General features: G+C 38.5%; 1 protein-coding gene across 1 annotated transcript in view; it reads right to left on the bottom strand.

Moving 5' to 3' along the window:
* Positions 1-16667, bottom strand: part of gbe1b (glucan (1,4-alpha-), branching enzyme 1b) — a 134664-nt gene that overhangs the window by 43304 nt on the left and 74693 nt on the right. Inside the window, exons 11-12 of the mRNA XM_053646610.1 lie at positions 15957-16067; positions 12319-12490 (exon numbers count right to left, since the gene is read on the bottom strand). Coding sequence (XP_053502585.1) covers positions 12319-12490; positions 15957-16067 — 283 coding nt within the window. The remainder of the gene's footprint in view (positions 1-12318; positions 12491-15956; positions 16068-16667) is intronic.

Genomic DNA, 16667 nt, shown 5'->3' on the forward strand with positions numbered 1-16667 from the left:
ATCGCACGTTTCGTTCACTGTAAAGACTATTCAAATAGACAGATCACTTGGCAGTGTTAATTTTGTTACTAAAAATCTATGATTGCTTTCTCTCCTCTAGAAACAAAATGCATATTGTAGGGTCTGTTTTATTAGGCTAGTATAATATGCACTAGCTAGAACTAGTATGCCAGATGACACCACACCAAAGTCACTGAAAGTAGGTGTATGCAAAGTAATAAATGTGCTCACTTCCAAAGGAAGGAGCAGCAGCATTTAAGAGCAGTCATAACGTTATGACCAGAGTCACATAACCAGAATGATTAGCCAATTATTACATTTATTACAGAACGACATTGTATTTTTATTTGTTTATAGTTACTTTGAATGTTCCTGCTATCATTATATCAGTCATAGTTCATAGTTAATAAGACAAAAGAGGCAGCTTGCCAAAAAAAAGAAAGAAAACAACAACAAAAGAAACAAACAAAAAAAATTAAATCAAAGCCCTCTGTCCTCGACACAGAGTCCTCTGTCCTAATTAATTAATTAATACTATCTATCTATCTGTCTACCTCTAGCTCATGGTACAGAAAATCAATCCACACCTTCTGACCAATCAGAATCAAGAATTCAACAGTGCTGTGGTATAAAAGGAATTAAAACATGGGGAAAAGATTATAACCTTGAGTATGCATTGACTGTTTAGCTTTTGCTGACAAAAAATAATACTGTAATTTTTCAGTGTAAAACAAACTCAGTGAAAGCATATGGGCTAAGTGCAGGAGTTTTATTATGGATGACAAGAACAGATTGTAATCTATATAACAGTCCAGGTCAAATCCACGAAACGGCCTGAACACAGTGAACAAATGCATAGACCATACACAGTTAAAATATAAAACCAGTCCAAGATTCCAAATACCAAGCAATCCAGCAGGACTGAAGGCAAGACTTCGAAAAGTATGAGTGGGAAAACTAATCTTTTGTCATCAGTTGTTATCTAAACCCAAACTCAAACTAACAATTTCCAAACTAAAATATGAATAAAGCTATAAGCTACTAGACTTAAAACCCAAGCTGACTTTCCTGTAAAAAGGCTTACCCATGCACATAATGCGACAGTTTAGAAAACGTGACTCACAGCACCTCACCAGAAAACAGCCTTTTTCTAAACAACAATCTCAAACCTGCTGACTCAGGATGCTTACATTATAAATCAAAGGAGATGGACGTGTGTATCATCTGAATCTGTTCTTTTAGCGTTATGCAATTAGTTTTCATACAAAAAAAAATTAATACTTAATTAATTCAGTGATTTCTGTTTCAAATATTTTAGGGACAAAAAGAGCAGAGAAAAAAAGATGGGGAGGGGTTTTGGGGAGGGAGGTGGGTGTCAGAAACAGCACAGGAGCGCAATACAAAAAAAGAGAAAAGTATGAAAGAATGATACTGGATTATGAAAAGTGACCTTGAAGGGGAAGGGGAGGGAGGTTTAGAAATACAATAAAAAAGCTTGTCTTCTGAGACACTTGAGTCTCCTATCGCAAAAAGTATAAGTGCAATAACAGCTACTAATGCTGGAGTTTTCAAACGCCATTTTAAAGATATAACATCATCTTATAAAGGTGTGAATTTGGAATTTAATCCATCACTGCCTTTATTTTGTCTGGTCAATTTAAACTCTCGGTCATAGCTGTATGTGCAAACTGATTCTTTTCATTAGAGTTTCGAACGCTGTATAATTTATATTAGCTGAACATAACCCAACAGCATTTACACTGTAATCCTGGCTGTACTGCTGTGGGATAGAGAACTTTCTAGTGCTGGCCTCGGAGACGATGACAGTGGAGAGCAGGGAGGAGATCACCGGGGAGGGCTGCAGAGGAGGACAGGAATACATTTTCAGCCGGAGCGTGAACAGAGGAATAAAAGCGAAAGAGAAAGCGTGAGACGACAGGCTCGTTGAGCGGTGTGATGAGATAATGAATCCGTCATCAGCTGACAAGACAACATCATAAAACAACAGTCGGATAATTGAATTCTGAGGGGGCGAGGAGGAGCTCTGACGAGCGAGAGAATGGGAGCAAAACAATGGTGATGAAGTGTGCTGTTTATTCAGAGCGATAGAGAGCAGTGGGAGAAGGAGAGAAGGAATGAAAGTGAGTGACCAGACGGAGCAGAACGGACAGGGAAGTGACAGAGCTTTCTAATGAAACACATTAGCGAGCTGTTAAAGAAGCATCAAACAATAAGCGAACTGTGCATTACGCATGCATTGTTACGCATGCTTATGAATTAGCAAGTCAAAAATCTGTCACCATAGAGCGATAGAACGCAACAAAGCGAGAGCGAATAAGCAACAGAGAGACAGAAAAACAAAAAAGGAAGAGAGTTGGAGAGAATATGGAAGAGAGTCAGGGGGCAAGAACTAAGAAAGAAAAACAAGTGTCTTTGACTACAAGATAGACAATTCTTAATCCCAGGATACAGACATGATTTGAAAAATCCTAACAAAAATATGGAAATGAAGATGAGATAAGCAGGGAATATTAACAATAACAGTTGCAGCAGGCAGTGTAGTCTCACAAAACCTCAGAGGATGAGGAAAACGCCAACTTCCCAAAGCAGAATGTAAACCTTGCTTAGACAACTACGTTCTTGGCTCTCTGTTCCCTCCATCCGATTACATGATGTATCCTGGGAATAACAACTTCTCACATTTTTGTTCAAAAACTTCCTTTCTTCAGTGTGCAAAAGGAAGAGACACGACACTTGTGCAGTAAGTAAATGCGAACACTTCTTTCTGCTTTATCCTGGTAAGGGTCATGGTGGCGCTGTAGTCTATCCCGGGGACACTGGACATGAGACTGGATGGGACCCGGATGGGATGCCGGTCCATCACCATGCACACTAGGGATGTAACTCAATACGAATACGTTATTTGGAATGAACAGATAATGTGTCTAAACGGACACAAATTCAGATACACATAGAAAGTGCACTGTTCTGTTTCTTTTTTTTTTTTTAACGCTTGCCAGAAAGGTTCACAGGGAATCCAGTTGAGACTGGAGGTGTGCACTGGGACCGGAATCCTGTAGAACGCAATAATAAACTCGTGCATGCAGGAGGTTTTTACTTTCATACGGATGTGAGCGAGCACTCGTATACCAAGCTCGCGGGACAAACAAAGACCACGTTGTGTGAAGCATTTACAGCGTATATTTATGACATGCTGACAGTGCCAGCATTTCTACCTCTGTCCTCCTCCTCCTCCCACCCGCCTCCTCCCCCCTCCCCTGTGTTTTCTAGTGATTCTATGGATCATATTTAATGGAAAAAATTAAAATAAATAAACCTATTTAAATAAATTAGCATAGTTTGCCCCTCACAGATATGTAATATTGGATCATTTTCCTCAATAAATAAATGACCAAGTATAATATATTTTTCTCATTTGTTTAACTGCGTTCTCGCTATCTACTTTTAGGATTTTGTTGATGGTTTAAGTCACACCCACTTCCAATCTTCCTTTAGCTGTCTGCTTTATATTTGATTATATTATGCATTTTCAGTTCTTAATTCCAAATCCAAAATTTCAGATGTTGTATAGATGCATGGGTCACACTGGCTACACTTTAAGACATTCAAATCTAAAAATTATTCCAGGACTTAATCGACAATCCTGCTTCAAAGCACAGAAAAACCTTTAACATGCTATTTTGTGATGTAGCAAAAAGTCTGCCAAGATCCCCATAAATCCCACAGAGAAACTCTGAGCGAGGTTAGAAACTGCAGTAATGTAGTCTTCTCTCAGAGGCAGAAAGCATGGTTAGAGGCCAGTGTTTGCTTAGTGAAGGTGAACGACTTGAAAGTCAAAGCAGGTCTAAAAAAATAAATAAATAAACAATAAAAAAATCTTCCAGCATGCATCTGTTCTTTTTGGATTTGACAGACAGAAAGCTATCAGAGACAAAACCTGCAATGTCACAGCTTTTATTTTTTATCTAAGATCCCTCGGATTATTCGCGCTTACATGTTTCATAATTATACCGTGTTTAAAAATATTCCTAGATGTAAAGGTTTATAATAGGGTTGCATGCTACTGATTTTTAGTCTGATACTCATCAGAGTGCTGAATATCAGCCGACAGCTCGCTGACATCTCTAAATAAGGTGACAAATTGCTGGTTGTTTGAGACATCACAGACATGAAGGCGGCCTGGCTTAAGACCATTTATTTTCTGTATGCAAGTGCAAGATCTGTATTGAGTCCGTTTTCAAATCCATTACTGAGCCAGAGTTTCAGCCTCATATGAATACTCACTCTTATGTCTGGTTTATGCTTCGCCTGAAGTAGTTCTGAGAAGTGCCTCGGAAAAAAAAAGCTTCTGAAAGTTTTGAGCGTTCACGGTTTCTTAGAGAAGTAGGAGGAAACTAGCTGTCAATGAAACAAAGCTAAGACGCAGTTAAAAGCAGAATGCTTGTGTGATTTTTCTTATTCTTTGTCCCATTCTACAATTTAAACTAGTTTAAAAGACTATAGACCATTTTTATTAAAAAATGTAAATTATTTTATCAGCCCAACAGTGTGGAAGATGAACACTACATCTACAGTGCGCCTTTATCCCTTTAGGAATGAAAACGATATAGAGCTCACAGAAAACGAAACAATGTAGTATTTATCTCTGCTACTCCGTCAGGACATTTCTGTGATTGAGAAGGTCTGTAACGCCAGCTTCCATTATTCGCGCATCACTGCTGAGGTTTGCCTCCAGACACAACACTTCAGATTCGGAGAGTGACTTTTACTGCAGTGATTTCTGAGATTCAGTAGGCTCCAGTAGTCCATTATTATTATTATTTGTTTTCTTCCAGGAAGCATAAATCAGGCTTTACATCCCTAATTTGGAGTTTAACGATGTCAACATGAACCACTTGAACTTTGCAGACCACATTTCAACAACTGCATGGTCCGGTAGGTTTATTCTGTATAACATCAAGAAAATCAGACCCTATCTTACTGATCATGACACACAGCTACCAGTCCAGGCTCTTGTGATCTCAAACTGGACTACTGCAATGCACTAATCCCAGGCCTCCCAGCCAGCTTAATTAAATCCCTTCAGATTATTCAGAATGCAGCAGCACGCCTTGTTGAAAACCAGCCCAAAAGGACCCACGTCACACCCCTCTTGGTCTCTCTCCACTGGCTTCCTGTAACCGCGCCCGATTCAAATTCACGAGCTTGTCTGGAATGGCACCCCACTACCTCAACACTCTCCTTGAGGTTTATGTTCCCTCCCACAACCTGAGATCAGTTAACGACCTATGCCTGGCAGTGCCTACTAAGCGAGGCATGAGGTCCCTTTCCAGAACCTGCAAACTGATTATCCCTCAGTGGTGGAATGAACTTCCAACCTCCGTCTGGACGGCAGAATCTTCGGTGAACACTTAACTAACCCCTAACTTGCTCCCAATTAAGCCTCTACTCTGTGCACTTTGCTCCTTTAGCACTCAATGAAAAGTTTTGTATGGTACCACTTGTATTGCTCTCTGCTTTACATATCGCTTTGCTTGTATTTGTACAATTTGTAAGTTGATTTTAATGAATGTTACTGCTAAATAAATAACTGTAAATGTACAAGTGCATCTCAAAAAATTAGAATATCGTGGAAAAGTTCATTTTTCCCATAGTTTAATTCAAAAAGTGGAACTTTCATATATTCTAGATTCATTATATTTAAAGTGAAATATTTCAAACCGTTTTTGTTTTAATCTTGATGATTACGGCTTACAGCTCACGGAAATAAAAATCCAGTATCTCAAAATATTCAAATAAAGAATTTATAATACAGAAATGTCAGCCTGAGAAGAGCTCTAATCAGCGAATTAACTCAAAACACCTGCAAAGGTTTCCTGAGCCTTTAATCTCTCAGTCTGGTTCAGTACACACAACTACAATCATGGGGAAGATTTGGAAATCAGGGTCCCGGAGTCTGGAGGAAGAGTGGAGAGGAACAGAATCCAAGTTGCTTGAAGTCCAGTGTGAAGTTTCCACAGTCAGTGATGATTTGATGTGCCATGTCATCTGCTGGTGTTGGTCCACTGTGCTTTCTCAAGTCAAGAGTCAATGCAGCGTCTACCAGGAGATTTTAGATCAATTCATGCTTCCACCTGCTGACAAGCTTTATGGAGTTGCTGATGCTTTATGGAGATGCTGATTTCCTTTTCCAGCAGGACTTGGCACCTGCCCACGTTGCCAAAACTACTAGTAACTGGTTTGCTGACCGTGGTATTACTGCGCTTGATTGACCAGCCAACTCGCCTGACCCGAACCCCATAGAGAATCTATGAGAGACACCAGACCCAACAATACAGATGAGCTGAAGGCTGCTATCAAAGCAACCTGGGCTTCTATAACAGCAGTGCCACAGGCTGACTGCCTCCATGCCACACCGCACTGATGCAGTAATTCGTACAAAAGGAGCCCCTGACCAAGTATTGAATGCATAAATGAACATACTTTTCTGAAGGTCGACATTTCTGTATTATAAATTCTTTATTCGAATATTTTGAGATACCGGGTTTTTGATTTCCATGAGCTGTAAGCCGTAATCATCGAGACTAAAACAAAAAAAATATTTCACTTTATGTGTAATGAATGTAGAATATATGAAAGTTCCACTTTTTAAATTACATTACTGGAAAAAGTTACTTTGAGATGCACCTGTAAATGTAACAAAAGCATACTGGATCAAAATATGCTACATTCTGCCCAAATTTGATCTTATTCATAAAATATATCACAGTTGACACTCTACAGTCTGAACTTGCAACCAGCCCAATAAACTTGAACAGATATATCTAATGTCAATTTCTTCATGAAAAAAAAAAAGAAATGACCTATTTTCACTGACCAAAACTAAACGATGGCAACTAAATTAAAAATAATCACCCGTCAAAAACTACTGGTAGAGTGGACAAAGATGAAACTTTTCCCTCTCATATTTGCACATGTTGCAAATATGATTATTCAATAGATACCAATTAATTAAGATGCACCGCATGCTGTGCAGATGGGTGTGTGCTCGGCAGGAGGAGAGATGAGGGGGTGCTGGTGTGCACAGTGCTAGTGTTGCCTTTAATCTGAGTGCATTTGCTAAAGCTTTGTAGTTGCTGTCGTACTCGTTTGGCAACATTAAAGTTTTTATTTTATCCCCTAGCGTTTTCTGTAGTGTACACTTTGTTAGTCTAATATAATACTAGGTAGCTAGAAATGACATACTCGATGATACCTAACCAAACGTTATACAGCAACTGTAAAGTAATTTCCTTATGAAACAGTTAGTATTTGTGAAAAAGGTTGTAGTTAATAACAAAATTGTTGCACAAAAAAGCACACATAAGGGCAATAAACACATCAAGAAGAACTTATTTTTGAGTGCAAATAAGAACACTAAAACAGCCCAAAAACTGCACTTTAACACATCCTGATAGGAGAGAATCAAAGATATGCATATGACTGAGAAACCCAACCACAAGATCTCCACAGACTAAAATGTCCAAGAAAGGATCTAGAATAAAAAATGCCAGTATGTGCCAGCACTATGCATATTAGAATAAGCCAGTGATTGTTTGCTGGAAAAAGAAGCCTTTATAGATGCATAGTGATATCCACCTACTGGTCATGAATAAATATTTAATCTAAAGTGAGAGAGAGTATACATTAAGAAATGCTTCTTCTTTAACCTGAAAGCCTTATTCTGAAACTTTTCTGATGCAACAACATACAAATTAAATAGAAAAAAAGCCATGCAAAAGCAATTCACATTATTTCCACTACTGTTCACGGTGATTATATACCATCATACAAATAGAACTGCACTGACATTTATTTGTCCAACTGCCAGAGTCAGATGCAAGCACATACTCTATATGGCCATACGTATGTAGACACCTGAGCATCACACCCATATGTGGGTCTTCCTTAAACTGTTGCCACAAAATTGGAAGCATACAATTGTATATAATGTCTTTGTACACAACAGTGCACATAAGATTTCCCCTTCACTGAAACTAAAGAGGCCCAAAGCTGTGCATGACAATGCCCCGTGCTCAAAGCGAGCTCCATGAAGACGTGGCTTGCCAAGCCTGGAGTGGAAAAACTCAAGTGGCCCGAACCCTCACCGCAACCCCAATGAACACCTTTGGGATGAATTGGAATGCTTTGGCCTCCTCACTTCTACACTATGCACTCACTGTCCACTTTACACAAAATGTTCAGGTGTTCCTAATAAACTCTAGAGACTCTTGTGCGTGAAAATCCCAGGAGATAAGCAGTTTCTGAAATACTCAAACCAGACCATCTGACCATGCAACGGTTACAGTCACAGAGATCACACTTTTCTTTCATTCTGATGTTTGATGCTGAAGCACTTGACCTGTATCTGCATGATTTTTCCTTTTGTTGTATTGCGCTGCTGCCACATGATTGGCTGATTAGCATGAATGTGCAGTTGTACAAGTGTAATAAAGTGAACAGTGAGTGTACATAATGTATATAAGAATCTTGCTTAAGATCAACAGTGGCTTTCTGGCAATTGCAGGATTTTAACTAGTGACAGCTTTACCACTGACCAGCCAATCTCCTGTGTCTCTGTGGCAGCCTGGAAAACCTTTTTACTGTACATGGTCAAATTTAGATTTTATTTTTTATTTTATTGCAATATACATAGTTCAGAGAACTACAGGATTTCCAGAAGCAAAATTTGTGTCTTATTTGCACATATCTCAATCACAAGCAGAAGTAAAAAGTCAATCACAAGAAAAGCACATTTAAAAATGGATTCTAATTCCACTAAAAAGATGCTTCGCCCACCTCTACATTTAGAACATAAGCTATAAGCTTAAGATAATATAATGTTGTCTTACAGAACAGATGTACATTATTGCCAGAAAAAAAAAAGTTTTTGGTAAAAAGAAGAAGAAAAAAAAGAATTTCCAGAGGGAATGAGGAAACATTCATCTGACAAAAACTCCTGCTTGTACTGGGTAGCACAGCAAAGTTGTTCACCACTCTGACAATAAAGATGATCTGAAAAGTTTCCCTCACCAGAAGTAAACTCCTCCTGTTTTATAGCTGGAGCCACTGAACTGCTTGATTGTTGGCTCCCCACATGTGGGAGACCTTGATAGTGGGTAAAAGGTTGCAATGACTAAATTGGGAAAAATAAAGTAGCATAGTTTTCCACTCACAGATATGTAATATTGGATCATTTTCCTCAATAAATAAATGACCAAGTATAATATTTTTTCCTCATTTGTTTAAATGCAGTCTCTTTATCTACTTTTAGGACATGTGTGAAAATTTGATGATGGATTAGGTCATATCCATGCAGATATACTGTACACAAATTTCTAAAAGATTCACATACTTTCGAGCGCCACTGTACATGATCAGCGCATCAATTCAGTTCAGTATCACTTCAAATAACTAATTACTACTTGCTTATAAAATAGTCTATTACCACATTTTAATTTCAAGTTTAACCCACATTTATCCAGTGTTCATATCTAATGTCTAACAAGAGTGATATCAGCTCAATACCGATATTAAGATTTGTATCCCTAACTTGGAAAATCCTTTGATCTGATATGTTTTCATTATTCTATCCTGAAACTCTTTCACTTTTTCTCCTTCAAGGGCATGCATCCTCATACACCTTGAACAAGCGTGCCTTGAAAACTAACAAACAGCTGGTAAATAAAGACATCCAAACTCTTGGCAAAAACAGTGAATAAATAAACAAGATTCATGGGAATATAGATATGTTTCTACATGTAACTGTTTCCACATTGTAATTCATACAGCATGTTTGTCATAACTTCAGGAAATTCAGATGATCCTTTGTCTAAATGTTGTAAAAATTCAGCCCGATTTCAGATGTTTTGTAGCCTCCTGATTATGAAGTGATCATCAGTAAAACTATTGAGAGGCAAAAGGAAGAGCAATATTGCCAAACTGGCTGAACGTTGGGCCATTCACCTGATCAGTAGGTGGGGCTAGAACACCATGCAAGAACGTATAGAATATGTCTAATTCCTATGTGAGGAGATAGTAGAAAGACAGTCATCCATTCTCAGCGGAGGTTTCTGTATCATAACAATAAGCATGGTGGTCATTATAATGCAAAGTTCAAACAGCACCTAGCAGTGCCATCTCATGCACGCTCATGCAAAACATATATGCAGTATAAGATTCTAAGCAATGCTTTAATGCATACTGATAATGGGAAAACAAATCTTAAAACACAGCATTTGAGTTCTTTACATGCTGAAATTGATACTGAAATGTAAAGAGGAGAATCTGTGAAACTTGTAATTAGTAGGCATTGGTACTCTCTGGTATGCAGCAAGACAGTGACTTTCTGTTATCATGGAAATGATACTGAACAAATTTCAGATAAAAAGAAAATGACTAATCTTACAAATGCTGTGTTAAACTATCCAGTGAATATATGTGTAATGAGCTAATCGGGTTGCTACTAGTGGACTTCAATATCTACGCACATTACAGTTACACTGGATATAAAAAGTCTACACACCCCTGTTTAAATGCCAAGTTTTTGTGATGGATTTACCCAGCCTTTTCCCATAAATTACAAAGCATAACAAATAACTGAAAAAAAAAAACAAAACAAAAAACAATCACAAACATTGTAGGGGAAAAAATAGAAAAAAAAATCAAAAAGTTACAATAACCTTGTTGCGCAAGTGTGCACACCCTTTAATAATTACTGTTCAGAATGAACCGATCACAATTAATCTCATGTTTAAAAGTAATTATCAAACAGCTGTCATCAATGAAATTATTCTGATTAAACCCAAATAAAGACCAGCTGTTTCTGTAGGATTTCATATCCATCTTCTTGGTTTCATCTGACTGCCGAAGCCATGGTCTGCAAAGAGCTGACAAAGCCTGTACAGGATCTCACTGTTGAAATGAATCGATCAGGAGAGGGGTATAAAATAAATTCCAAAACGATAGGTGTACCATGGTACACCATGAAGGCAATCATCAACAAGTGGGAAAAATGGAGCACCCGCCAAAATTTACAAGAGGACAAGACAAAAACTGACCAGGGAGGCTGCCAAGAGACCTACGGCAACATTAAAGGAGGTGCAGGAATATCTGACAAGTGCTGATTACTGGACATGTGACAACAATCTCTCATATTCCTCACATGCTTCTGATATAGTATAGCGTGGCTAGATGGAAGCCCTTTCTCACAAAAAAAAACATCAAAGCCCAACTAAATCACCCCAAACCATGTGGCAAAATGTGTTATTGTCTAATGTGACCAATTCCTAAAGGTATGTTTAATGCCAAAAAAGCACCACCAAAAGTACACCATATGCACGTTGAAGCATGGTGGTGGCAGCATCATGCTTTAGGGCTGCTTTTTTCCCAGCCAGAACTGGGGCTTTTATCAAGGTAGAAGGAATCATGAATAGCTACAAATACCAGACAATTTTAGTGCAAAACCTTCAGGTCTCTGCTAGTAAGCTGGAGACGAAAAGGTAGTTCACCTTTCAGTATGACAGTGACCCAAAAGCATACATCCAAATCAACAAAGGAATGGCTTAACCAAAAGAAGATCAATGTTTTTGAATGACCTAACCAGAGCCCAGACCTGAATCCACTTAAGAGTCTGTGGGTGACCTGAAGCAGGCTGTACACCGGAGATGCCTTTACAATTTGACAGATCTAGAATGTTTTTGCAAGAAAAAGTGGGAAAATATTGCCAAGTCAAGATGCGCCATGCTGATAGGCTCTTACCCAAAAAGACAGAGTTGTAATAAAATCAAAAGGTGCTTCAACAAAGTATAATTTTAGAGGTGTGCATACTTATGAAACTACATTATTGTTATTATTAAATTCTTTCTCCCCAACCCTTCTAAAAAATTTTGATTGATTTTCTACTTTATTTGCATACTTTGCAATTGCACATTAAAGGTAGAAAATGATCTGACATGATTTACCTCAGTGTCATTCTTTTACTTCAGAAAAACTTGCCATTTTAACAGGGGTGTGTAGACTTTTAACATCTCTATTGTAGGTGCTCAGGTTTATCGAACTGATAGAAGTCAGTAGCACTACTTTGCTTGGAAGATCCCCTAATGCTAAAAACATGATCGTGATGGAGAAGGATCATATTCATTACATCCTGCATCAATCCAAAAATTAGCCTTAATAATCAGATTTTATACAACAACAGCAGCAACAACAACAAAAATGAAAACCACAGTTTCTGAATGTGTCTATAGAGAGACTCACCCATGAAGTTAAGGTAGCCCTCCCCTCCCAGGGCATGTGTCAGGAGCCGGATCATTTTATGCAGTTGAATGCCCCGGTCAATGACGGGGTTCATGGGAATTAAGGTGCTCATGTTGGTGTACATGTCTTTATCCATCAGCCAGAAGGCCAGGGTCTTGTCTCCTACCAGAGCCTGTCAGAAAGCACCGGATGATGAGAACTGAACACATGTGGTACATTAGTTGTATGATTATGAAACCGGCTTATCGGTGTCACCTGTCACTGAAGGATTCTAGGATACAAAGTTTGCACTGAACCTGCTGTCAAGCGAAGCAGTCAGATGGGGTTGGATAAAATCTGATAAAAAGGATTAGATCATGTGTAAGCGTAAACACATGACAAGTTGCTCAGTGGAAGGAGTCATAGCCTCAGAGCAGCTCAGTAAATCAGTCGATGTCTTGCTACAGGTGGGAAAACATATGAACCAGTTATTGTAGCTTGATATTTCAAGCCAACTGAATAAAACGCTTGATAAAACATTTCATTATAATCAAGTCCTTTCAGTGGAATTGTTTGTGTGTGTAGGGTTGGGAACATATAGAATTCGCTTATTCACATAATCTGTATTTCGTGGTGAAGTTGATGTTTCTATGCCTTGGTGTGTTGTCTAATGGGTTTTTTAAAATTTTTTATTTTTTATAGAACCACTGTGTCAGGAGTGTCAGACTCATTTTAGGTAATGGGCCACATTACACTTTGTCCAAGGTGAAGTGCATCCTGCTAACTCCTCTCAAATGTCTTGATTTTATTGGCATTTATCTGAAAGGTACAGTCTGAATGTACAAATGTACAAACGAGGGCTTGAGCCCCTGACCTTCCAATCAGTAACCCATAACCTTAACCACTAAGCCACCACTGGCCCCCAATCCTGATCCCCCATACTGCTGGCATGTGTTCATTCGCATAATGTCATGTTAATTTGCAAATTTACAAGCTCTACTACTATTTCTCAATGTACCTCTAAGCTTGACATATTAACAAGGATGTTGATTCAGTTACATCGGAAGCTTTTGACAGTGAATTTGACAGCGATCAGCACTAAAAATGAGTGTTGGGGGGGAGGGGGGAAATCCACGTTTAGTTTAAGCCTTCAAAATGTCTGAAGATGATAACTTAAAACAAGAGGCAGTGGGTCCCTGTGTGGCACACTTGTGAAAAAACACTGACTACAAAGCAGTGATGTGCTCTGAGACTTGAGGATACAAAGGTTACGGTCAGCACAAAGCACAACTCTGATTGGCTCTGAGCCTTGGGGAGCATGTGTGTTCCTACACTAAGCTCAGGTGGTCATGTACTCATGAAGCTAGCTGAGAAGATAGTGCCCTCCTCTGAGACACTCCTCAACGCCGTGAGACTGGCGGCTTAAAAAGACATGGCAGGAGACCTTCCTATTCACTACGCAGGAAAGATAAAGCCTTCACTTTCCCAGTTCACCTGGCATGCAGTAAGCTGGGGAACTTACAAAAATGGAAGAAAAGAAATGAAGAGGTAATTAACTAAGAAGCAAACACATAAAATATAAGTTGGAAATGCAAATTTGATGAGTGCTTCACTAATGCAAGTTTTAGCTCATATTCACTGAGGTAATGCATATTGAGCAGCAGCAATCAGTATTATCAGGCTTTGCAAATAAACAAGAGTGAAACACAGCTGCAAGAAGAACACTTTCAGGGATTACAATATATATTGAGAATTCTGATTATTACAAATTCGCACCTCTACGCTAGAACGCACGATTGCTCAAAAACATTGCTAATATATATTTAAGGGATAATCCACAGCTACGTGTGCATTACACATTTTTAATGCAGGACGTGGAGGCAAAGAACCGCATCCACCTACATGGTTGCATCCGCTTATCTCAGAAGCGGTTAAAGCTGTTATTGATGTTTGCAGTGCACAATCTGAATGAATGGATAAATTAATGGTAAAGTTCCGTTATTTTGTATATGGGTCGTTAGATCTTCAAATTCTGCCCGCTCTAAATCATACACAGAGATGAAGTAGTGCAATAAGATTACATTTCTTTGAATGAATTATAATAGATATTAGAGAGAGAGCACGAGACAGAGAGAGAGCGATTGTGCGTGTGTGAATGACCTGCATCTGTGCCTCGTCTCTAAAAATAATGAAGCTGTGACTTTAACTACTGTATGCAGCTGTAACTGTGTGTTACTATGGTTACAGTTGTTTATAGGCAGCACATTAATTCAGAACAGTGATTAAACTGACTGGAACTACCTGTACATTAGTTTTAACAAACATCTTACAGCCAATCAGAACCAATTATTCAGACAGACTATAGTATAATAATATGTACTCATAATATACTGAAACTGAGCTTTATTTATTTTAGTTTGTGGTTACTTATTGGGATGCTTGTGTCTTTAAAGTTCCCATACACTGCAAAGAAGGAATTTCAAGAAAGTTTATAAAAAAAAAAAAAAAAAGAAAAAAAAAGAAAAAGAAAAAAAAAGCACCTTGTTTCTGGGAAATTAGTCTTATTTTAAGTGTAAAAGGAAAAATAATCTTGTCAAGCATGTTTTGCATTAGAAAATGAATCTCATTTTAAGAAAATATATCTACCTTTGTCTTAAGAAAAACATTCCATCTACTATCGAGTTAGATTTAACAAGTAACAAGCTACAACAATTGTTTGCATAATATCCCAGCAGAGGAACAAGATAGTTTTCCTTATTTTTCAATGAACAGCTATGTGACATGGTTATACTGAAAATCCACATTGAACTACATTACCCATCAGCCCCAGCATGTCACATGACCATGCTCTGTGAAGAAATTGTGATTTACTGTAAGCGTTTTCTTTTGTTGATAATTATTAATCTTAGACTCAGGCATAAATTCTTAAAGTCAACTCAATCAAGAGACCCAAATACTCATTTTAAATAAGTCTATCTTGAATAAACGAGTTTTCATTGCTTGTAATAAGCACAACTTGCTTAAACTTTGGCATTTTGATCTAGTTTTAAAACCCCAACAGAATTTTTTTAGTGACTAGATATTTGTTATTTTCAAGAGTTCTTACCAAGTCAGTTTTGCTTACCCCATTGGCAGATTTATTTTTATTGCTTGATTTACATTTTAAATAGATTTACCTGTGTCTTGCTTATTTCAAGAAAGGCATTTTTGCAGTGTACAAGGTGCCTTTCTACCTCATCACCTGCTTCACAGAGCTTTAGCATATTATAAAAAAATATTGATCTCACACTCTTGCACTGGAGTTCATGTTCCATGTAATACCATATGAGTGGAATAAGTAACTAGTGATGGTTTCAGTAAAAACATGTATTTGTGTGCTAAACTGGTCATATAGGATTTAAGCACCTGTAGCCATTGCCTCATGATGATGACGATGATGATGGCGAAGAAAAGAAAGAATTATTATTTTTATTTTATTATTTTTTTAAAGTTGTGGAGCGTGTGAGTGCACAAATGAAGCAGACGTTGGTTTCTAATTCGGCCCGCTCCCCTAGAGTCCCTCAACCTATGGTGACACCAATTTCCATCCCAAATAACACATTGGATTACATTTGGTCCTCTCTGCCCTGTCTGGGGAATGGGGGTTACGGAGGCACTACCTGGTCATGGCTCTCGGCATACGCAATGCATTTCTCTCCATAGCGCCTGTTGGTCAGGGTGTGCACGATGGTGCCCATGTTCCAGTCTTCATCCTTGAATTCCTTCAAGATCTGTTGGGAAAACAGGCGAGAGAAAGAACACACATCACCGTTTTTGTGGAGGAAGCAAAACAATATTTCATATTCTGACTGGAGATTTGGAGTCCCACACTGCTTCGTGGATGTACGCTCCTCATGCTTACTTCCCATTCTTTCCATGCGCTCGTTCTAAGGTCTAATACACCCAGGCATCTGGCTGAGTCTTTGATTTCAGTAGAGCTAGCTTTCATCTCCCTGCTGCGGTCCCCTGCTCGGCAGTCTTACTGCAGCTCCACTGAACGATAATGTGCCTCAAGGTCAGGATTACAGTGGAGTAGAGGAGATGGCGGAAAGTAATAAAATCTTCTCTGCAAATGATGAATGTACACTGCTCCCTTATTGAACAGCAATGTACCATCCAAATGTGGTCCACGAACTGCTACTAGATGCATTTGTTCAAAACAACTCCCTAGTATTTGTTTATGTGTCTGCGTGGAATTCCAGTATTACTGTCTGGACACAATTACTCACGTCCCTGGAATCGAGAATTCAAGAAATGTTTCAAAGATCTATTATTTCCCTTTAAAAACACACACACACACACACAAACACTGCAGCACTGTCAGTCATGAA

Source organism: Ictalurus furcatus, chromosome 17 (assembly GCF_023375685.1).
Source record: "Ictalurus furcatus strain D&B chromosome 17, Billie_1.0, whole genome shotgun sequence".
NCBI classification, from domain to species: domain Eukaryota; kingdom Metazoa; phylum Chordata; class Actinopteri; order Siluriformes; family Ictaluridae; genus Ictalurus; species Ictalurus furcatus.